The sequence below is a fragment of the Emydura macquarii genome, unplaced genomic scaffold, assembly GCF_026122565.2.
Source record: "Emydura macquarii macquarii isolate MOO-44397 ecotype Brisbane River unplaced genomic scaffold, CSIRO-AGI_Emac_v2 contig_3530, whole genome shotgun sequence".
NCBI lineage: Eukaryota > Metazoa > Chordata > Testudines > Chelidae > Emydura > Emydura macquarii.
In genome coordinates, this window is record NW_027133667.1 from 2,300,476 (window position 1) to 2,325,248 (window position 24,773).

At 37.4% G+C, this 24,773-nt stretch overlaps 1 protein-coding gene across 2 annotated transcripts in view; it reads left to right on the forward strand.

Annotated features, from left to right (window-relative positions):
- The window catches only part of GNPTAB (N-acetylglucosamine-1-phosphate transferase subunits alpha and beta), a 63,360-nt gene extending 39,108 nt beyond the window's left edge, over positions 1-24,252 (forward strand). For both annotated transcript variants that reach the window (XM_067536014.1, XM_067536015.1), the window contains 11 exons: positions 764-887; positions 3,394-3,597; positions 4,980-6,106; positions 6,610-6,809; positions 7,092-7,311; positions 8,443-8,556; positions 10,516-10,601; positions 13,278-13,376; positions 16,111-16,278; positions 18,354-18,444; positions 19,855-24,252. In XM_067536014.1, coding sequence (XP_067392115.1) covers positions 764-887; positions 3,394-3,597; positions 4,980-6,106; positions 6,610-6,809; positions 7,092-7,311; positions 8,443-8,556; positions 10,516-10,601; positions 13,278-13,376; positions 16,111-16,278; positions 18,354-18,444; positions 19,855-19,932 — 2,511 coding nt within the window. In that variant the 3' untranslated portion in view covers positions 19,933-24,252. The remainder of the gene's footprint in view (positions 1-763; positions 888-3,393; positions 3,598-4,979; positions 6,107-6,609; positions 6,810-7,091; positions 7,312-8,442; positions 8,557-10,515; positions 10,602-13,277; positions 13,377-16,110; positions 16,279-18,353; positions 18,445-19,854) is intronic.
- The last annotated feature ends 521 nt before the right edge of the window (positions 24,253-24,773 follow it).

Here is a 24,773-nt window from a genome sequence, read left to right on the forward strand (position 1 = left end):
GGTAAACAGTCACACAATTCAGCTGAGTCTTCCAAAGAGAGTGGTCATATAATTCCTCATTTTATTACTGTTTTGTCAGGTTGCATGACAACTTCATTTGACTCCAGGTTTTCTTTCATGAAATCTGATCAGTAGTTGTTACAATTGGGTTTAGAATGTTAAATTCTCTGGGGGGGAGGGAGGTCTGAATAGAAAAGTACTTAATTTTTAATGCTCTGTAAACTAAATATATTTTGTTCTACATTGCGTTAAGTTAGAAATTCTTGGAAACATTTAACTAATATATTGTCAGATGCTTAATGATTAGTATGTTCTACATCTGTTTGTCACATGCATGACTAATTGGCAAACCCAGGAAACCTTTTGGTCAGCTGACAGATGAACTGCAGTCAGTTATTTTAAACTTCTCTTTTATCTTCTGAACACCATTTAACCTTCATATAAATATTGTCTGAGGGAACAAATCCATGGTGGAGAGTCAGGAAGTCCTGTATTCTGCTCTTGGCTCTTTAATCGATTTACTGTGTGGCATTGGCGGGTCATTTCATCTAAATCTTAATTTCCCAGACCTGTAAAAGAGGATAATACTTACCAATGTCACAGGTGTAAAGGATAAATTATTGTTGGTAAAGGTCTTTGGACATGTAAAGCACTATGCATATATAACTGTTAAATTTGCATGTTTTGTGAAACAAACAAAATTGACTTTTATCAGACTGCTTATTTGACCAAAAAACCAAGATTGTAATATTATTCCTTCTAGGTTTACTTGACTTGGCCCGTGCCAAACTGTGCTGAGGGATGTCCTGGCTCATGGATTAAAGATGGTTACTGCGATAAGGCCTGTAATAATTCAGCATGTGATTGGGATGGAGGGGATTGCATTGGTAAGAGAATTTAGACATTTAGAATTCAATTTAGATTAATTGACCTACTTTCCTTACAAAAATTCTGTAACTGGTGGATCATCCTGTGCATATGAATAATTCCCCTTTAATAGAAAAAGCAAAACAAAATAAATTGGTCTTGCTTACAGATATAAAGATAAATGTCATTGTTATGTGGGAAATAATTGATACTGAAAATTACAGTATTGAGCAGTACACAGGGAAATCTTGCACTATGTATTGGATTTAACTAGATGAGATGGAGGGTTTTTTGAGCCTTAATGTCTGTTTATTAACTCTGCAGCTCTGATGGTAGTAAAATGTTGGTTTTGTTCATGTACAAAGCACATATCACACAGGAGATATATCGGGAAATGAGGTATAGTAGTAACAAGATACCAATTTCAGAATCACTGTTCTGACCAGAATCACACTTTAAGGGAAGATTGAAGATTAATAATGGCATTTTACATTCTTTTTGACAGCAGTCTCTTCTCTCTAATATCACAGATTCAGTATTATGTAGTTGGGTTTTAAATTAAAATCGGATTTCAGTTATGAATGGTTTGCGAGAGAAGTTAAAACAAAGTTTACTTTGTGAGATAAATGGTTTAATTTTACAAATTGTGTCATTCATTCCCTTTGCTAAGGAGATTATCTTCATACTCACTTCTCAGATTTCTCCTGACATTTTAAAAACCCGTTACAGGGCATGCTTTCTGGCTAAGTTCTAAATGACCTCTTTGAGCCTGGTCCTGATGAATATTTGTGTTCAACACACATCCATGTTTTGGATACTTACAGTTCAGTCTGAAGCTAGCAGATGGTCATGTCTTTGATGTGGAGGGCCTTATAGTCTAATTAGAATGTGCTCTGTCTTGACATCCATTTCCCCACCTTTAAAAACCCTAACTTTCTCCAGATGTGAACACACTGAAGAATATTTCACCTTCCACCTCTGTTCCTGTCGGATATTTAGTTTTATGAGAGTGACTTTGTGTTTCATAGATTTTTATAAGGCTAGAAAGGACCACTATTATCATCTAATCTGACTTCTTGCATAAAACATAGGGTACAGAATTTCACTTATAAGTCATGCAGTGGAGGGAATTGTTCTCTGTTATGTAAGTGAACACTATTAATCACAAGAGTTTTGGGTTGAACTTGAGCAAGACAGATGTAAAATCTTGATTTAAACACTCTAAATGATGATGCAATTGATAAGTTAACCAAGTGAGCATTTATCAATTTTTCATCTTACTTCCAATTTGAATTTTTCTAATTTCAGCTCCCGGCCACTGGATCTTATCATACCTTTGGCTGACAGAGTAAAGGGGCCTCTATTGTTTGATGTTTTTGTTGCTAAACATAATGAATGGTCTGTATTTTGAATGGCTGTGCATGGTCCCAAGTGCTTTCATAGAGAAGGACCTATGTAATATTCATTACTATATTCAGGGTTAAGTGGATCTTTCATCTATTACATCCATTTGCTCTTAGTACTGCTCCTATGGACCATGCTACCTGGTTATTTGGTTATTTTGGTTATTTGGTTAGTATTTGGGACAGGGTCAAGGCAGATGGCTACAGGAGAGTGGTGGAAGGCGGGTATATCAGCCACAGGATCAGCTGGTCCCCCTTCCCTTAGTAGCTGAACAGGGGTTACTCCCAGTTAATTAGGACACCTGTCTGGAGCCTGTTAAAAGCCTATCCTCCAGCCAGGCAGTTGTGGGTGATAGGAGTTGTGGGGGTTTGGAGAACTGAGTGGTGCAGATGCTGTCAAGGACCAGGAGGGTACAGAAGGCGAGAACCCCACAGCTACAGAGGCTGGGTCAGAAACCCTGCCCAAGCAGGGCTGAGGGCCTTTCCAGGCACGGAGGGCTGAAGGAAAAGGCCCTGCCAGATGGGTGACTGAACTGTGTGTTTGACTCAGCTTTGCCATGCCCAGAGGGGCTGTCAAAGACTGAGAGACTCCCCAGGCAAGGGGTCCGGAAGAAGTCTTGCTCAAACAGGGAATGCACAGTGAGCCAAGGGGCCATGGGCAGGTAACCCAGGGAAGCTAGTAGCACTCTTGAAACCAGCAGCACGAGGCTTCTACTTGTAGGGTCCCTGGGTTGGGGCCCGGAGTAGAGGGTGGGACCTGCCCTCCTCCCCTCGGCCGTTCGCTGGAGTAGCCAAAGTTCCAGCGAAGAGGCGAGGGCCTAGCAGGCCCAGAGAGGGGGACTGGAGGACCAGAGAGGAATGGCCATTTTGGGGAACAGTATTACCTTCACTCACCTCTAGAGGGGAAAAATTCTGAGGGACGAAGATATACTCCAGCCGCCACTAGAGGGAAATGCTGGACCCACTGAGGTGGAAAATGCGCTCTACTTACTTTTTTTTTTTCAAACTAACTTTAACAAATGAGGTTTAAAATAGTAGCAGAGTCATCATGTGAGAAGTAAGGATTTTAATGATGTTTTCTCCCCTCCCCTCCTCCCCCCCCCCGACACCTGCCCTTCCTTAGGGAACAGTGGTGGTAGTCGTTACGTTGCTGGTGGCGGTGGAGGAGCAGGAGCAGGGAATGGCCCACCCTGGCAGTTTGGTGCAGGAATAAGTGGAGTCTCTTATTGTAACCAGGGCTGTGCCAATTCCTGGCTGGCGGATAAATTCTGTGACCAGGCATGCAATGTCCTCTCCTGTGGATTTGATGCTGGTGATTGTGGGCAAGGTATGTAAAGTACATAATTGACAGTTGTGTGAGAATTCTTCAGAACTGTACATTACTGTTTTGTAGTTATTGCTTGTGGAGTCCCATGTTAAGGCACTTTGCTAGTTGAGGGGAAGGAGCTGTGACTGTATACCAGCTTGGGAAAATGTGAGTGGGTGTTTCATGAACCAATCCAAACTTGAAAGATTCTTTTGGGCTGATTTTATTTTTTTCTTGAGCAGTTATTTATTAAGCGTGGACAGTAAGCTGGGTGCTGTACAGAACACAGAGTATCAATGTCCTTGTCTCAAGAAGCTTACATTTTAAATTAGAAAATTCAGCTCAGGCTCACAAGCACCACGTAACCAGATATGTAGGCCTAATCTCAGTGAGGCATTGAAAAAATAATAGATGCTTACCTCTGAACTAGTATTGAAAGGCTTCACAGTATATTTTAAGGAGTCATTTGAAGGAAGAGAAAATGTCAGGAACACTAGGAGAGGGAGGGAGTTACAAGTGTAAGGGATGACATGGGAAAGAGTGAAGACGAGAATGGGAGCAAGGTACAAAAAGGACTTGGGAGGAGTGCAGGCAATGCAAAGAAATGAGAGCACAGAGATCTTGGTAGGGTGAAGTTATGCAGAGTCTTAAATGTTAATATAAGAAATTAGAATTTGATATTAAAGACCAGGGAAAGCTAATGGACCAGTTCGAAATGGGGAATGACATGGTTATAGTAGCACAGTGGAAGATGTTAGCAGCAGCTTTTTACCTAGATGGATCGAGCTGAGCTGAGATGCAGGGAAGCCTAAAAGGTTTTTTGTTGAAGGAACCGAGTGGAAAGGACAGAAGCATCAGAGGCTGGTGAGAGCTTGAAAATGGGACGTGAAGAAAATGAGGGTAGAGTAAGACACCAAAATAGCGTACTAGGAGGATGACAAAGTTTGTCAACAGTGATGGAGATGATTTGGGAGGAAGGAAGAAGTTCATTTTGGCCTTGTTGATTTTGAGGTCTCTAGCCAATATATGATAAAGTAGTATAGTTCATCTAAACAAACATGAAACTATCCATTAGAATGTGGTGAAAGCGTAATTTGGAGATATCAGTTATGATCTGTAGTTAAAAATAAATGAGGGAAAATGGTAATAGGCCACAGAAACGCTGAATATGGAAATTGAAAGTCTGATGAACACAGCTTTAGAATCACTACTGGAATGAATGGCAAATTTATAAATCATAATATGTTATAAAATGGGGATAAGCTACCTGAATGATAAAAATTGGCAGTTACAGTAGTTATCAGCAGAGAGTGAGTTCAAAAGTGATATTCTGATTATTGCTTAAAACAAGGGATTGAAGGAAACTGACAGGGAGGTAAATTATTAGTTTTTTGTTTTTCCAGATCACTTTGACGAGTTGTACAAGGTGACTCTCCAGCAGAATCAAACCCGTTACATTATTCCAAAAGGTGAATACCGACCGTATTTCAGCTTTGATGAAATAGCCAAGAAGGGAATTGAGGGTGCTTATAGTGATGATCCAATTATACGTCATGCTTCTGTTGCCAACAAGTGGAAGACTATCCACCTCATAATGCATAGTGGAATGAATGCAACTGTGATCTATTTTAATCTTACATTTCAAGATAAAAATGATGAAGAGTTTAAAATGCAGATAGCTGTTGAGGTTGATACCAGAGAGGAACCGAAATTGAACACAACTTCCACCCAGAAATCTGACATTTTCATTAAAACTACACCTTCAGTACCAGAAGCTGAAATGATATTTGAGGATATTCCTGAAGAAGAACGTTTTCCAAGAATCAGAAAACGTCCAAATAACACAAAGGAGAGTTACCTTGAAGATATGGTTATGCCACAAGTAAACGTGTCTTTCCTCCCTGAAGATGTTCTGCTGGCTCTTCAGAACCTGGATTTAAAGCTAGAAAATGGTGATATCACTCATAAAGGTTATAATCTATCAAAGGCTGCTCTTCTGAGATCTTTCCAAATGTTACCTACAATGACAAAAACTAAGAAAATGCCAGGCATGGAAAGGAAAGATACCTATGATGGTATAAAAGAACAAAAGAACCTTACCAGTTGGCACAAGCCTTATAAAGATTTATTTGGTGGCAAAATAGAAGCTGCAACAAAAAAACATGAAGCAGTTCCTTCAAAGTCAGTAGCAGTAAAGAGTACTGCTGTGGCAATGAAGGTAAACAGTCAGTTTCCGCTAAAATCAGTTTCTGAATCCATGCCTGTAATCCAGAACATGGGAAATAAAAATGGATCTCGAGAGAAAATACTGAATTCTCTCATACCTAAAGAAATCCATAAGTCAAAAGATATTGGAAATGTGGAGACTGAGGAAGAAAAAAAAGGGGGAATGGAAATAAACAACCAGGAAACCAACATAGATACAGCAGGCAGCAAAGTGTTGCCAGGAAGGAAACTGCAATATTACACTGGCAGTGATCAAGGCTTTTTGCCATGGGAAAAAAATAAATATTTCCAAGATCTTCTTGATGTGAGTATCCTGACTGCATAATACAATATATCACTTGAGAAAATTTGTCATCTTTGCTTTAAAAAATGCCATGAGATATTTTAACTCTTTAAACTTAATCTCTGATTGGATTCTATATAGGAGGCACCTTCATGCTCAAGAGACTCTCATTTTGTTAATTGTGGATGCATAGCCATCAAAGGGAATTCACGATTACATATATCTCCTACAACAAATAGTGGCTTTTCTGCAGTTTATTTTCCTTTTAAAATTTAACAAATTAAATGAGATTCCATACATCATTTCCTATCATCGCATGAGAGTTTTAAGGAAGGTCACATTTTAGGCCTAAACCGTTGCTGTAAAAAAAGAGAACTCAACTGCTCAAGCAAGAACATTTAACACTTCTCTTACAGTTTTACAAATACTGAAAAGAGCTCAGTACTTCATTGGAATTATCAACTTGTATGTGTGTTTAGGATCTCTAATAATGTAACTCTGGTGTATGCCTATCATTTTGTTAGGAAGAAGAGGCGTTAATTAAGCAGATGTCCTACTTTACTGATGGTAAACGAATTGGCAGGCAGTTGAAAGATACATTTGCTGATTCTCTCCGATATGTAAATAAACTTCTAAACAGTAAATTTGGATTTACATCTCGGAAAGTCCCTGCTCATATGCCTCACATGATTGACCGCATTGTTATGCAAGAACTACAGGATATGTGAGTATGACTTTGTTTGAAATAAAGTGAAACTCCAGAGCTGTTGTAATTCTACCTTCTGTGTCTGCACCCTTGAATTTATAGCTATGAGTTGATAACTGCTCCGTAAACATGTACTTTGAGAGGGGGGAAGGAGAATGTTTCACTCACTAGGACAGCAATGTTAAAATAAGTAGTCTTTGGAGAACTTCTTGAATTTCAAATGAGGTACTTTTCTTCAGTAAGAAATGTTTCACTCTAAGGTGGCAAAATAATGAATTGATTTGTATTGTATCTGGACAGGTTTCCTGAGGAATTTGACAAGACCTCATTTCACAAAGTGAGACACTCAGAAGACATGCAGTTTGCTTTTTCATATTTCTATTATCTCATGAGTGCAGTTCAGCCACTGAATATTTCCCAGGTTTTTGATGAAGTTGATACAGATCAGTCTGGCATTTTGTCTGACAGAGAGATTCGCACATTGGCTACAAGAATACATGAACTTCCCTTAAGTTTGCAGGTACATTTTCTTCAGAAACAATTTTTGTTGTTACTTTAGCTGTAAAATTCAATATGATCATTATTGCAAGAGATAATAAACACTGCAACATAAGGCAATTCTTAAACTTCCACTGTATGTTTAAGATTTAATATGTACTACTTATTTGTTTATTAATTAACATTCAGGTAAACTAATACTGATGTTTTAGCTGTAGTAAAAAAACAATCTGTTTTCTTCTGAGTTCAGTAAGGCATTTGGTTTGAACATGATATAAAATAAAATGTTAAATGACTTATTGTTTGTTTATATTATGGTAGTGCCTAGAAGTCTTAATCAGGATTGTGGTCCCATTGTCCTAGGTTCAGTTGCATAAGCATAGTAGAACTGTCCTGAAGAACTTACATTTCAATAGACAAGGCAGGTGAAATGGTGAAAGAAAGGAAGTAGTGTAATAGTATATGTTTACAGTATGATAGCACCTTCAGGCCCCATTGTGCTGGCACTGTACAAACAAAAAAAGAGAGTTCCTGCCCTGAAGGGCTTAAATTCTAAAGATGGAAACAGACAATGTGTGTTATCCCCACTTTGCAGATAGGGAACTGAGGCACAAAATTATTAAGTGACTTGCCCCAAAGATCACGCAGAAAGTCAGTGACAGAGCTAAAATTAAAGCCAGATCTCCTGTGTTCCAGGCCAGTGCTTTAATCAGAATACCATTCTTCCTCTCTCTTCAATTCTTCCCTCCTTCAATCCTCCCCATTGTTAAATAACTTAATATATCATTTCAAATTCTGAAATTTACATTTACATGAAATACATCAATAGCGCAATTTTCTTCACATTTAAATGGATACGACATTTCCTTTACTTTGGTTGTGGCTCACTATGGCCCTGATTCAGCCGAGCACATTCTTAACCTTACATAGGTGAGCGACTCCATTGATTTTAACGGGACCACTCATGTACTTAATACCTTGCTGAATAATAGCCTATGTGGATGTTTGCTCTTGTGCAGAAATAGTCAAGTACATTTTGTAGCTAATATTTTAAAAATACTTTTAACCATTCCGAATACAGAAGAAATATAGTATAATTATAGAACTGTTAGTGACAAAATATGAAATGAATTTGTTTTTCTTCTTCTGACAGGATTTGACAAGTCTGGAGCAATTGCTGATAAATTGCTCTAAAGCACTTCCTGCCAATATCACTCAGATTAATGTCATTCCTCCAACTCAAGAAGCTTATTATGATCCCAATCTGGTAAGAAAATATTTAGTCTAAAAGATGTACATTTTGTCTCATTTCCCGAGCTTGTGTCTACCGAATTTGTCATTTTCCCTGCAAAATGTTAAGAATAATTCACAAATAATATAGTACGTATGGAGATCTCAATCTTATTTTAAATATAAAACTGTTACAAACCACACCTCTAATTGTTAAGGTCAAGAAATATTCTCCACAAAAGTAAAGAATGCAAATTTTCATATATATGAAATTAAAAAGATTGTCCTTTTTTTAAAACTTGAAATGTAATTTAGCATGTTGAACCAAAGAGGCAGTATGCGCTGTCCTTGTTTATTTGAGCATTTTGGTGGCACCAGACAAGTCTTGATTTGGATTGTCTCCTGTTTGGTGAAGAGATCAGCTCTGTGTACCTAGTCTTGAGGTACCTTCCTCATAATTCTGATGCTTTTGAGTAATTCTAGTTGACTTTCAATGTGGTTTAGGCTTCCAGTGCCTAAATCAGTTTTTAAAGTGGGACTTGGGCAATGTCTATTCCAGGAGCACTTTGCTGATATTGGTATACTGGTGTACTATAATGGCAAAGTGCTCCTAGTGTGAATTCATCTTTTCTGGTATAGCTTATTCCAGACCCCTTGAGTTAAATGATGTATGCCAGTAAATTGCAGTTTGCCAGTATAGCTTCATCTATATGAGAGGATTTTTCTGGCCCAGCTATATAGGACAAGGATCACACCCTCTTCACACCCCTGACTTACGTAACTATGGTGGCAGAAGTTTTGTAATGTAGACATGCCTTTAAGCTACTAAGTCATTTGGCTGCTTTTGAAAAATTTACCCTAGTGCTTTGCTAAATTGGGGCTTTAAGGCTTTATAGGTTCAAACCAACATTTTGTGGTATGTTATACTCAGAAATGAACTTGGTAGACAGAGCAAGTTGTGGAGCAGAGTATATACTTCCATTGACAAACAGTCCTTTAAAATACATGAACTTGTATACCAAGGAGACCAGACTACCCTGAGGAAGCTGATTTCTTGTAGTTGTTTCCTCAGCAAGACTCAGGATACTGATCAACCGCACCAAGCTGGTCTGATGATTGTAAATGTATAGTTGGGAATGCTCCAGATATTAGTCACGGTGCAGTCCAGATTACCTCACTGTCTTTGCAGTATTCGCACCTTTGTGATCAGATCAGTACGGTCTGTGAAACTATGCAATAGTTCAATCTGTAGGTTTGTTAGTAAAGTGAAACTTTGAGGACGGCAACTTTACTTGGGATAGAGTTAAAAGAAAGCTTGAATAGTTAGGAACAATTTTTAAATTATTGTAATCTCTTTGGAGTGCTAATAAAATGTCACTAATCTAAGCACTAATACATGAAGTACTAACATTATCATTTTTAAGTCCACTTCAAATAGTGACATAATAGTGTTTGTTTTTAGCACAGAGGCAGAATTTATTTTTACTTGTGTGTTGCAAGGGCTAAATTTCTAGGAATGAGTATAGCACTGTAGAAAACTTCCCTTGGGAATAGAGATTTGGTTCCCAGAATTGTTGTTTCATATAGTTCAGACAAGGAATAATAAGGCTAATACCCACCAGTTGTTCTTTAGCGCTTGCCTGGCCAATTTTACTAGTAGGCATTGACTGGCTTGCATCAGGAATGCCAAAATCAGCTGTTCATCTAGTGAATATTGTATTGGTGATAGAATGCAGATGCTAAATAGAAAGTATAGCAAAAAGTATGTTTTGCATAATATTGGAATGCGTCAGCATTTCTTCTTTTTCTACACCAAACTGTGTTTAACAATACATAGCAATAAATATTATTTATTGCTTTTCATTCTAGGAGCGAAGTTTTGTCTCCCCATTTTTCTGGAGACTATATAACATTTCTTTCCAGCCGACTTTTAATAATATAATTTATAGAGCAGTTATGCAAGGATACTGTTCACCCCAGTTGTATTTTCTTACAGCCTCCGGTGACTAAAAATCTAGTAACTAATTGTAAGCCTGTGACTGAGAGAATTCGTAAGGCATACAAGGACAAAAACAAATATAGGTATGTGATTCTACTTTTATTTTTTATAATTGTTTTTATAACATTTGTAAATGCACAGAAATACAACCAGAGGTGAAAATGCATAATTGATCGTAGACTGCATTGTACATGTTAAAATAAATGTAATTCAAAGCTTCCTATTAATGACACTTGAACAGAAATAGACTGGTGTAAAAACAGAATTAATAACCACTTATTTTGTATTAACTTTTTATTAAATTTTATTTATCTTTATACACACACCCACCCCCCAAACATAACAAATTATACATAAACTTCTAATAATACATTAACCATTTGCTACCTAACCTCCACTATACTGGAAACATTAAATTATATGCGGTATGAATGTTTAAAATATGAATTAGTTATTTGTATTACACAGTTTACAAACAGACAAAATTTGTTTATAAAAACCCAGTTAGTTTTAAATCTTATTCTGCCTTAACCTTACTTTATGTACAGAGAAGTTGAAGAAGAAAAATTATTAGACTAAGATAAAGAACAGAAGCAAACTTCAAAGGAGGGGGAAAGAAGAGGGAAGGAAGTGGGCAGAGAAGAGGAGGAGATGGTGGGAGGAGGACCAGGGGCCCATGCATTTAATAGGATCATTTGGACACTTCTAGAAAAGCATCTCATCTCTCTGAGAATTTGTCTTGGGTATTTCTGTTACAGTATACAACTCCTTTCCTTGGTGGCCAGGCTTACACTGTCTACACTCCAATCTTCAAATGTTGGTCGCTTTTTAGATTTCACTTTTTGCGGCATTAAGCCCTTAAGAATTATTAGTGCTCTGCTTAAGTAACCGCTTACGTTTTATGTTTCATCACCAAAAAGGATATATTATTTTTTAATTTCAGTGATAATGCACTGCTTGGTAGTGTAACATTTTTCATACTGCGTGTATTTCAGAGAATGATCACTATTATTTTGCCTGAATTCCTTTCCTTGGACCAAATCCTGACCCTAGTTTATGTAACAATAAGGAATACAATAGCTTCAGATGGCTATGTAAATTTACTGCATGCAGCAGAGACTGATACTGAGGACTGTTGGTGGAGCATAAAAGGGCGCAGAAGGAATTTTCCTCTACTTTGCATATGGCAGATGTTAATCTTGAGAGGAAATCCCAGTTGCATCTCACCTTCTCCTGCTGTGGCAAGGAGAGCTACTGCAGCCCTACCTGCTTTGTGCATTTCCCATAAGGAAATAGGTGTATTGAGAATGGGATTGCTCTGTTGGTTTGTGGAGGGGTCATTGTTGGTCCTGCTCTGTGTGTGCTGGTAATCTGTGTTCTTCTGGGATCTGTTTGTGCTCTTGAGCTGAGAGCTCTATCAGATCTAGTAGCCAGGGCAAATGACTAGCCACACAGCCTATTTAGTGTCTTTGGTGGCCCTTCATCCAGGGTGGAACACATGATCTCATTTCCCCAATGCCACGTGTGCCAGATGGGCTGGACAGAGTCACAGACTCCTCTTCCAAGGTGGGAGAGAAGATTGAGAGGTCACTGAAACTTACACAACTGTCTCCCATGGCCTAAGTGGCTACAGAACCTAGCAGTATTGTAGAACTGCTGAAGGCTCTGGATCACAGATGCTGCTTGGCCCCGGACTTGGTCTGCCTTCCTGTCAAAGTGCACTGAATGCTTTGCGGAGGTCATAAATAAGTCTCAGACACAACATAACAGATGAGGTGACAAACACAGTAGGGAAAAGATGAGGCACAATATAATGAATTATGTTACTCTGTTTAAGGCCCAAGCTCATTGGTGGTTCTGTGAATTTTTAATATAATTGTAATCGGCTCTCTTGTTGTTGTGGACGTTGTTAAAAGGAGGAAGTTTTCAAGAGGAATTTAAATGAGGTGGTGATAGCGGCATAGGGTGCAGCATGGAAAAAAAGGAATGGCAAGTTTTGTGGGACATTTAAATGGGGCATCATAGGCCCTTTTAGCCTCTAGATTTCTTTTCCAGACTATACACTTCATACATCTACAGCTTTGTCAACGTGTAGTTTAGTGCATTTAATTTTAAGGCTCCTGCAAAGACTTATGCACCTTTACACACTGTGAGTAGTTCAGTTGAAGCCAGTGGAACAAATCACAGTGTGTCAAGTTAAGCAAGTGTGTGTATCTTTGCAGGAATTGGACCTAAGATTAGAGTTTTAGGTTGTCCTCTAAAATTAAAATACTTGTTTTTTCCCTTCAGACTTTCAGAGTAGGGAGTGAAAGGGCAGGGAAGAGAGGGAGGGATAGGGATGGAGAGCGACTGGGGTGTTAACATGTGATGCAAACCTAATAAAGCATACATTGTAAATGGTAGGGGCTTACATAGTTTACAGGAAGCCTCTTTAACATTCTTCCTCTGAAACCACTAGTTAACCAATGAGAATACTAAAATTCAGATCTTAATTTTCCATCAGGTTAACAACAACATTTTTTTTTTTAAAAGTACAGAAAGGAGAGTCTGTGGAAGAGCACCATCTCTAGTGAATTAGCTTCCTTGAGTAAATATTTTGAGAGAGATGGCACTCAAATGACAAACCACTAGGAAAAATAGGGCAATCAAATAGAGAGCGGTGCACCAATAAGACATTTAATTTGTAGAATAATATCATGTTTGTAATGCCTGACTCATGCTATTACACTAATCCAAAAAATTATTTTAATAATGCTAAGGTTTGAAATCATGGGAGAAGAGGAAATTGCTTTCAAAATGATCCGCACCAACGTTTCTCATGTAGTTGGCCAGCTAGATGATATAAGAAAAAATCCCAGGTACGCACTTATTGTTTTGCATGTTGTTTTGAGATTGCTTTATTTTCCCTTGAGACAGCTTCAAACATCTCTTGTTTTATACGTTGCTGAAAAACTAATATTTATTAGGTGTAAGGCAATTGTGAGTAAAAATTGATTTTTAAATATCAGGTCGCAGTCTTAAAAATAAATAAAAACTATTCTGTCACTAGTGCTGCAACTTACTTTCATTCCATATTTTTTCTGCCACATAATTTTCATATTTGTAATGAACAGTGGTGTTGAATATTCTGGAAAACATGATGAAAAATGTGAAAAACTTTTATGTGGTCATGTAGAGTAACTTGCATCTTGTGTGTCTGATTTTTTCATTCACCACTGTTAATTTTTTATATTTATAAAACCATTGGAAATTTACAGAAAACTTCAGCAGAATCTCATAGGATTCTACAGATCACAAACATTATATCACAGGCTTTAAATAATAGGCCACTTTGTGATCTGTTTTGTACATATTTTTAAATGATATATTGGACATTTGAAGACAACTGAATATTATGTAGGTATTTATCTAAACATTTTTTGAAAGATCCCTTGTTACAAAATCAGTGTGGTGATTTACTCTGTGTATATAGTGTCAAATGTTCTGCCCCATCTACCCCACCACCTCACGATACTGCTACACAGCTCGTGGCAGCGAGTGTCAGACCCGTTGGCACACTTGGGCTTGCGCTAAGGCAGGACAAATAGTTGTGTAGATGTTGCAGCTCAGGCTGGAGAATGGCCTCTGAAGCCTAGATAGGAAGGTGGGCTTCAGAGCCCAAACTCCAGCCTGAGCCACAATATCTACTCAGCTATTTATAGCACCGTAGCATAAGCCTGCGCTCTGAGATTCACTGTTGTGGATTGCCACTCCATGTGTAGATGTACTTTCAATTATAGTTAACTTTGCAAGATGCGGAAAGAAAATTAGCAATTTTGAATCTTAACTAGCGTTCCCCCTTTGTTCTCCACATGTGGAATAACTTGTAGGCAGCGTTATATGTTAGAGTAGGAGATGTGGTGTCAAAAGAATTAAGTTGTAGTCCCAGCTTTTCCACTGATTCAGTGTGGGAGCTTAGGTAAGTCACTTAATTTCTCCCTGTCCTGCTATGAAGTGCTTTTCATCTGATGTCTTTAGAGTATTATTATTTGCTCATCTACTAATCCATGTAAAAGGTTTTTGCAAAGTGCTTCAAGCAGGGTAGAACACAGTGGTCTGTCTACACATCAGTTCTGAAATACCCAGAACTATTGGAACTGCGGGTTTAAATCCTGAAAGAATTGAACCAGTCTCTCCACCTTGTGAAGATGATAAATAAAATTCCATTGTTTGCTCTCTGTCTGTCAGACAAAACCTTGAAAACAGGGTCTTTCTATTTTTGTTGGAAATTAAATATCCACTTTATTTGCCTCATTCTGCTTAAACAAAATCTCTCTCCTATCTGCTGTTGTGTAGAGCAATTGTGTATGCTAGTTGTCCTAATTACCTTAGAATCTGTGTGGCAATGGGCAAAGTATAAAGATCTAGGTAGACAGAAAGAGTAGCATGAGTGAACCAGGTAGTCAGTGAACCATTTTGAGATGTTTTGGAAGGCCAGGTGCTAAGTAAATGAAAAATATTTTTCTGCTCTTTGAAAGGACATATATTATACAGCAGCTGACTAGAGTCTGTTTCTTCACAAAGGTTAGCAGTTACAAGGCATATGTTATCAGATATGACTTCTCCCTCTAGGGAAAAAATAAGACTCTTTGTCTTGCAGTATAAATAGGGCAAATAACCATGCCTATATGTAGGAAAGGGCATTTTGCCGCCAAACACCAGCTCAGAGTAGCCAAGGATACACAGTTGTCAGGCACACTATATGCTTCTTCAGTTACAACAAATTGCACTACCTAGATCTCAGTGTGTTTCTATTTGAACTCTATACAAGTGGCTTTGTGGGGATTCTTACTTATTGGTGATTTCCATATAAATTCTAGAGACAAGATGGGTGAGATGATATCTTTTATTGGACCAACTTCTGTTGGTGAGAGAGACAAGCTTTCAAGCTACACATTTTACCAGTAAAAGCGTGGGGGGGGGGGGCTACCAGTCCTGTAAGCTCAGCCTGTGATCTGCAAGTCAAGTTATGTTCTGTCTGGTTTATGTATCATCACCAGTAAAGATTATTCAGGTCAGATTTTGCCCTCAGTAAAACCATTATCTTCCATTGCTTCACATGAGAGCCTCTGAAAAATGCTAGATAAATGGTTAAACTATTAGTATATGGCAGCACCTAATACAGTGCAACTCAATTTCATTTATGATATTGAGAAATAACATGCATTAGCAGCGACTCATGAAACAGTTTTGCTAGTGTTGTAATTTGGGACTTCTGTCATCTATATAATAAACAAAGGGCTATGGGATGACTCACTTTTAAACATCTGCCATTAATTCCATTAGAGGACAGCGGTGCCCATAAACACATGACACAGAACAGATGCAAAAGTAATATCTTCTTAGGTACAACAGATATTTGGGCTCTTTGCCACCCTAGGCGCTCAGAGGATGAGGAAGGCTTTGACTTCTAACATCCAAAAGATTCAATTCGATAATGCAAAGATAAGGAGTGTATTCAAGTATATCTGTATCGACCAAAAACACAGTTTCCAAACAGGATATTTTCTTTAGTATGATAACAAAGCTAACATTGATTTTTCATTTTTCTAGAAAATTTGTTTGCCTGAATGACAACATTGATCACAATCATAAAGATGCTCAGACAGTGAAGGCAGTGCTTAGGGATTTTTATGAATCAATGTTTCCCATACCATCTCAGTTTGAGCTGCCAAGAGAATATCGGAACCGCTTCCTTCATATGCATGAGCTTCAGGAATGGTAAATTTTACAGAATCTCTTCTTTGTTGTGTGACAGCTATTGTGTTGTGCCAGCATCTAACTCAATGTATCAGTACTATATCAGTACTAGTGCTGTTTCTCCAGATGTTGTTTTATATTATTCTACTTTGGGAATATTTGTTGCACTAGCATTACAACTTCTCATAAGTGTGATTTTTTTAACCCTCAGATAACAATCATAAACTAAACTCTAAACTTTAATCAACAGAAGAGCTAAGGTTAAGAAATTACCAACTTGGTCTAAAACTTAATTTTCAGATCTAATCTGAAACTATCAAACACCCACTGAAGATTATTATTATTACCAATTCTCATGGCTTTTTTTGTGAATGACAGGATTTTGACTGGGGCTGGAGCCCAGTCTCATTATGATGCAAGAAGCTCCATCCCTCTAGCAAATTTGAGCATTGCCTGGTGAAGAGCCCTCTGATTGACTGCTGCCCAATCTGTCCGCATCCTGGGAAACAGCAACCAATTAGAGCTGCTGCAGGAAGAGCTCTCTCCTGCTCCCGTCAACAATCCAAAGCCATCCTCACAGGAGAAGAAGGGGGAAAGGAGAGAGTTGAAAAAGAAAAAACAGAAGCAATGGGACATAGGTTCATAAATTCTAAGGCCAGAAGGGACCATTGTGATCTAGTCTGACCTCCTGTATAACACTGGCCATAGAGCTTTCCCAAAATAATTCCTAGAGCAGGTCTTCTAGAAAAACATCCAGTCTTGATTTTAAAAGTCCGTGATGAGGAATCCACCGCAACCCTGGGTGAATTGTTTCAATTGTTCCATCTAAGGGAGAAGGATGGGTGTGGGGGAGAGCCAACCAGAAACCAGAAAGTTTGGGGGAAGAGAGGACCTGAACTGCAGTAGAACCAGACAGTTGACACATGCTATAATGGCTGCTGGGGAAGGAGGTTAGTCTGTATGCTCACATTTGATTGAAAGAAGTGACATGATGGAGGGAGGCAGATTGTTGAATGGTTCCGGAGGAGGGAAGTCAAGCTTTAGATCTCTGGTGGCTTTTTAAGTGTACTCTCTCAACTAATAGTCAGCGTAGGTAGGTTAGAGCAATGGTTCTTAGTCATTTTGGGCTCAGGACCCATTTGTAAACTTTGATGGTCTGTTGTGACCCAGTAAATAGCTTTAGTGCAAAAAACATCTGGCTTACAAAATATTACCCGTGATATGTAACATACTCATTAGTATTTTTTAGTGCAAGGGACATACCATAGCAGCAGCTCCTGCAGCTTCTGTTCAGTGAGACCAGTTGGGCTTGGCTCCTCGCTCTGGATGTTAGTCTCCAAGGTAGCAGTGCTGCTCATGTTTGGCCTAGCCCACCTACCGGGGCTGGGCTGGGCCAAGTTTGTGTGAGTAGCATTGTGACCTAGCACATAAGGTTTGCAGCACCACTTGCTCTCATTTGGCCAGCTAGCCTCCCATTGTCATGATGGAAGTGCGGCTGGGCCAAACCTGAGTGACACCATGATCCTGTAGGTTGCAACACCTGAAGTGGGGAGCCAAGCCCAGCCAGCCCCACAAGAGTGAGTATGGGACAGGCTCCTACCCCCCACTCCTATCCGGGCTTTCCACCCTGCTGCTCTCCCAATAAACCTCCTCTCTGGACCTTCCACATGACCCTTTGGCACATTCTGGCGACCCAGTGTTGAAAAATCCTGGGCTGGAGCATGACAAAATGCTGTTAGAAATCCAGTTTTAGTTACAACTAAGTTTAAACCATGTTTAAACACAGTGGCCTTACATTCAAAATGATATACTTTGGACTGGGCCCAAGAGCTGTTCCAGCATGCTACTGAAGTGGTTCACGGGAACCAAAGAAGAATTCTTATGATAAATATATGCAGACCTTATGATATACATTACAAATAAGCATTCTGTTTTTAAACCAAGTTATACATTGCTAAATAGTTACACAATTTAGCATTTTTCCCTCTTCATCTGTGTATTTTTACTCCATGAAATGTTAAGAACGTATACAATATATCAGTGTAAAGGTATAAACATTGATATGTAATACTCTGTTTCCATCTTTGTTTATACAGGAGAGCATACAGAGACAAGCTAAAATTTTGGACCCATTGTGTTTTAGTGACATTGATTGTGTTTACGGTCATCTCATTTTTTGCTGAACAGGTAAAAGTTATAATTTTATCCAAATACACAACATTTAATAATAAACAGTGACATCTCTAAAAAATGAATTAAATATATTTATAGGGGTTTTGAGCAATAGCTGAAGTATTGTTTCATGGCATTCAAAACATACATAGTAAAGAAGTTTGGAATAATAAAGGAAGAAAGACATCATGACCAAAGTTTTCTGAAGTGATTCATGATTAAAAGGTGCCTCATTTTTCAGGTGTCTTAACTTGCAATTTCTTAAAAGATCCTGACTTTCAAAGGGTGGGTGCTGAGCACCTTTTGAAAATCAGGTCCATTTAAGGTGTGTCAGGTTGAGTCCTCAAAATCACCTGTCACATTTGAAAATCCTGGCCTGTAAATATTTCTATCAATCAAAAGCAAAGTAATATAATACTAGGAAAATTTGAATAAATACTAATCAACTCATCCAGACAGTATCCATCTTAGGGTAGTAAGTGTCTGATCCAAGGCCCACTGAATTCATTAGAAAGACTCCTATTGATTTCAGTGGACTTTGGATCAGGCCCCAAAAGAAACCCTATTCAGTTCCGTAAATACTTAGGCATGCAAATCATTTTATGCACATGGGCAGTCCCATTGAACTAAAAAATAATCAGTGGAACTAATCACGTGTAGTTTTTTGCAGGATCAGTGCCTTAGATAAACTTATCATACCACTGAAACTTATGTTTGCCTTTTATGTTTTCTGTTGATCAGCCTTATATTTCTAGTGTAATGTTTGTTTTTGCTATTGTCCAATTTTTTCCTCTGTGGGACCTGTTCTATGCTGCTATGTTAATCTTGTTCACTCTTTCCATAATGTGATGAGGAGAGTGAGATTCTTGAAAACTTGCCCATTATATTTTTAATTAGTCCTATAAAAATGTTCACCTACAGCTCTTGAGTGCTGCCACCCATCCCATATCCCACTTCCCCAGTTTGTAGCTTTTATAGATACTAGAAACTCCTGCTGTATAAAAATTTGGTTTGGAAAGTATAATAAATTGATTTAGTGAAAGGACTACTGCTCTAAATTTTATATTTAAGAACAGACAGCATTGTGATAATCACCTTGCAATTAATTGTATCCAGTTATTTTATTTAGTTAAAATATGCACTTTAAGATTTAGCATATTTATCAGTCTTGCACTCACTGTATTATTCACTGTTTGCCCTTGATCCAGACATTGACAAGTCTAATAGAGACACCTAAGCCTAATAGATGAGAGTTTGAGCAGTTGCTCCCTTCCTCTTGGGTAGTGGAAAAACTGGAGGGTATAGTCTTATATATGTATTTGCTATAAAATGGTCAAGGTTTTATGGAGTTTGTGGGAAGAAGTTTGATGACTTTGGTCCCTTTTGCTGTTTGAGAGAACTAAATATAAATTATTAATCTTTCAGCTGATTGCACTTAAACGAAAGATTTTTCCAAGGAGGAGGATCCAAAAGGAAGTCGGTCATGATCGAATCAAGGTGTAAAACAGCTTTGTTTGGAAATCAGTCTACCTCAATATGTAATAAGCATTTAAAATCGTTATTGGAGAAGTGTCTTTATGATGTAACATTTAGCTAGTTTGACATGAAGAAAAGAAATATCCATAAAATATAGCCTTCATGGCGTTGCATCTGACACCCAAGCTACTGAAGTGATGAGAGAGGAAAAAAAAAGTTAGAAGACGTGTGCATTGGAAGTTTCAACTGGTTTTACTTTAGAAGCGTTAGCTCACGGATATGTTATCCTTTTTATAAAAAGGGTTACTGAAAGAAACCTAGCTGCATTTACAGCAGTGGACATTGCCAACTAAGTATAATGTTGGAAAGTTAAACTGTTCGGGATTAACTAGAAAGATGTCCCTGACCTTGCATTCCAAAGCATTTTGCAGATTGCTAAATTAATCAATACATTTGTGTCGATGCTGCTTTTTCCAGTCTTAGAAGAAAAACAGAAGATAATTGCTTAATTTTCCAATTAGATATAGTCTGCATTTTATGACATTTACATTGTTTAAATATAGCAAAAATGCAGCCTCAAATTGGTGATATCTAAATGAAGAATTTGGAAGATATATAGCCTAATGATATAATCAAGAATCAAACTACTGTTATTTTAAAGATTTTATTTCTCACCTAATTCATTAAATTGCCTGGAATATTGTGGTATTGTTTGTAGGCCTAATTACAAAGAGAGAACTACAATCAAGTAAAAGTGATTAGGATGTTATTTTACAAGTATTGAAAATACATGAGCAAAAATGCCTCACCATATGAATGAGTAATATATTGTTTTAATGTAGCAGTGTAGTAGAGCAATCTTTCACATCTGAATACAGTAATTATATTCTCATATGAAGCATTAACATTTTAAAATTTGGACATCTGTCATATTTTGTTAAGATAGGTGTCAGGATAGCAAGATTTTAAGGGGGAGAGGATACTGCATTACTTTTCAAGCAGATATTTTTGACAGAGCACTTGCAATCATAGTTATTAACAGCAGTCTTTTAAAATCACTTCACTAATTACTTTGTACTTGGAACTTGAGGTATACAATACATTGTGTGTTGTAAAATACTCAATTTGCTTTAAAAGTAACTAAAGTCTTGTGATAAACAATGAAGTTATTTTGGTTTATTCTGTTTCTGTTCTAGAGGAAAAGAAAATACATCCAATTTAGTAAATTACTCATGTCTGTTACTCTCTTTGGACTTTGCTTCTCCTTTGAAATGTTCAAAGGTAGCTCTAATTTGTTTTCACATTATTCAGTGCACAGATTGTTAAACCAAGTAGAATCTAATTTAAACATTTTAAAATATAAACATTTGTATTTCTCTTTTTAGAATTACATACTAGAAGACCACAGATATTTATTATGCTGTGACACATTAAACATAGTAACATTAAAGTAGCATATAAAATAAGTCATTTATATCTACGCTATTTTCAATTGTCGAAGTCTTCTATTTTGGCAGAAATGTCAAGTATGGTAGAATATTTTAACACATGAAATTACAGGAAAGCCAGGATAAAATAGTTAGATTTATAAAACTCATTATTTTAAAAAGACACTGTCAAGTAGATTAAGTCCAAAATTTAATCTACCTTAAAATTGTTTTAGTACTCTGCATTCTAATTATTTTTAAAAGGACTTGAGTACAAGAAATGATCAAAGAAAAATAACTACAGGGCCAATTTTTCAAAACTTTCTGCTAAGTTACACGTGCAAATCATGAATTTCCATATACAAATAGCATGTCAGTGCACTGATGCCCAATCGTTTGTGCAGTTTAAGCAGGCAGTTTTGAAAACTAGGTTCATTATTGCAGCAGTAGCCAGTAAACCAGCAGACAGAGCATAAATAAATTAACTGACAAAACTTATTTCCTTATCTGTGTCAATGTCTGTGATTGTGATAGCAAAAAGAAGGAAGCAAGCAGAACTGAAAAAAAATGGGTACAGAAGGAAAAAAAAATCCCCATATTCGGTAAATTGGAAAGGACAAAACTAGTGGAGTAAAACATTTCCAGTCTTCTATAAGGTTAAAGAGCGGAGAGTAGAAATGAAATTATAAATAAGTGCTTGACAGTATATTTTATCTTTTTGCTAACTTTTTGGAATGGTCTACATAATTGGGAGAAGTGAAAACTTCAGTAAGATCATATTCTTATGATAAAGTATATACAGTAGATATACTGTACCAATACAGTTTGAGAGAAATCTTAAATTACTTTCTCTTTCTGGAATTTTCTTTACAATATGGTTGTTATGAACAATTTGATTGTTCAGAATCACGTGATGATCACCACTTCAGAAAGCAGGATATCAAAAATATGCCACCACTATAATGTCTGCCAGCAGCCGACAGCGTACTCATATCAGTTTTGCCCCAAAGGTCCTATCCTTGTCATCTTATTTAAAAACATTTACTGTTGAAGTGACATGTTTCAAACACAATAGATCTTAAAATCAAAGGAAAATTTTATTCTGAAATTAGCATGTAAAACAATATTAAAGTCCAGAGAAAAAGGACTTTCCAAACTTTGCTACATTTAAATCTTTGGATCCTCTTATATGCATCACTTTCTTCAGTAGTAAAATTAGTGAATATCACCCGTTTAAGCTGACTTTTACTGTAACTAAAATGATTGTCTTTAGCATTTGATCCATGAGTAGTAATATGTATGTCATAATGATCTAGCTCAGGATCTTTTTGGCTGTTGTCCATCACTTTGTCAGCAAGGAGTCACTTGAGGCAAAAAAAAATCTTCAGCTATGTTATTAAACAATTTGACCATGAATATTAATGTAATATTTGCTATTATAAAGCTAAAAATTGACCTCACAATAGACTATTAAGGCCTCAGTCTCTGTGTGGGTGGGACCCTTGCATTCGCACAAATGTCCTTGCACAACTAGGATTGATACCATTTCAGTATACTGAGATAGACTGCCTTTGTGAGTGCCTTTGGAAGAAAGCAGTTAAAATCTTGGTAAAATTGAACTATTAACAATAAATCACATTTTAAAAACATTGTTTACATTGAAAACATTTTTGATAGCATCAGCATTTGTCCTTATTCACCATTAGCAAAGCATTAATACATTTAACATTTTATTTCCTAGTGTCTCAAGGGGCCTTTTTTGGGGTCCTGTTTCAAAGCCCATTAAGTTGCTGGAAGTCTTTGAATTGACTTGTGAGCTTTGGATCAGGCTCTAAGGCCCTAATTCAGCAAGGTATTTGAGCACATGAATTATCACACTGAAGTCAGTGGGACTGCTCATATGGTAATATGTAGGCAAATGCTTAAGTACCTTCCTAAATTGAGTCCTAGGTGTTTCCATTAGAAACCACATTTAAGGATGTGAGATGCTATATGGATAAAGTATTAAATAAGGAAGAAATGCTAAATAGTTTCAGGTAGAGTTTCCAATACCTTTGTTAAACCATGGTTAAATTGATTAATCTGGTTTTTTAATTGGTTTAAAAACTATAGAAATATCATTTTACAGATATCTTTTTTCCCCTAAGTGCTAGTCCAGAAATGGGTTGTTTGCAAAGAATGCCACTGACACTCAAACTCTAGAAACAAGATAACACAGCTCATTTGCTTCTTACTTTCATGGGTTTTAGACACTTAACATTGTCACTGTTTTAGAGCTGTTAAAGATTCTGTCAGGCTTTCTAAAATATAATGGCCTTATTAGCTGCAACACCTAATAGGATCCTAAAAGGAACTAAATTTGTGCAAGAGCACTCTCTTGTTTGATGTTACCTGTAAAAACAATGACACTGGAAACAGGGAAATAATTATTTTGTAAATTGCAAAACTTGTTGGAAGATGTGAACCTGTCTTGAAGAATGCATGGATTGCTGAAAGGACTGAATCTTTGGGCTTTTTTATTCTGGGAAATTGATGGATGTATCTATAGCACAGAATACTCTGAAGCAGCCATTCCAGAGTAACTCCCAGAGTAGACAAGGCCTTAATCTCCCAAAGATTGCACCTGTAAAAGAAAAAAAATTGAGCAGTGTTTTTGGACTTAGAAAGTTGTGCCATGCAGTGTCCTCCACAAATCTCTGTTTTTGACAGTTCCCTTTGTAAAAATTGTCATCCTTCTTCCTGTTAGTTTTACTGTGATTGCCAAGTTGTCAGTGATCTGAATAACTATAATCCCATTTTTGTACATGATGGGTCTTCAATTACTTACAACACACATGCTCATTTTTATTCATTTATAATTCAAGCTATTATAAAATCAATTATGCATGGTGCATTGTACAATAAAACATTTCTGGATGTTGATTGTGTCTGTTGTCCTCTTCTAGCGTTTCTTGGGGTGTCTTTTCTGGACCTTCAAGGAAAGGAAGTCTGTCTTTTTTATTAATTTACATTTACCATATACACTATATTTACCACCTCTGAAATGCAGCCACCTCTTAGGTTGTTGGTGGCAAACAACATCCATTGCCCAGCGCTGTCAGAAGGCAAGTATTGGTCAAAGACACTTTTGTGTTTAAAAAAAAAAAAAAAAAGTCTCAGGATATTTAATATCCATGTAAAACAGAAACAGCTTGGGGAGGTGGTTTGGGGTGTGTGTAAAATCTCTGTGGATGTGTGAGCGGGAGAAGTGGATGTGGTAGATGCAAGCTTGGGGTGAGTGGAACGGTTTGTAGGGGTGGGGGGGCTGGCTGTAGCTACCCATGGGGAGGCAGGTATGGTGAGCAGGAGCTGGTGTAGGTGAATCAGACTGCAGCTGGGGGCTGTTCAGTCCTTTTACCCAGGTGCGTTGAGTGAGTCAGAGCATGCTGGAGCACGGGTGCA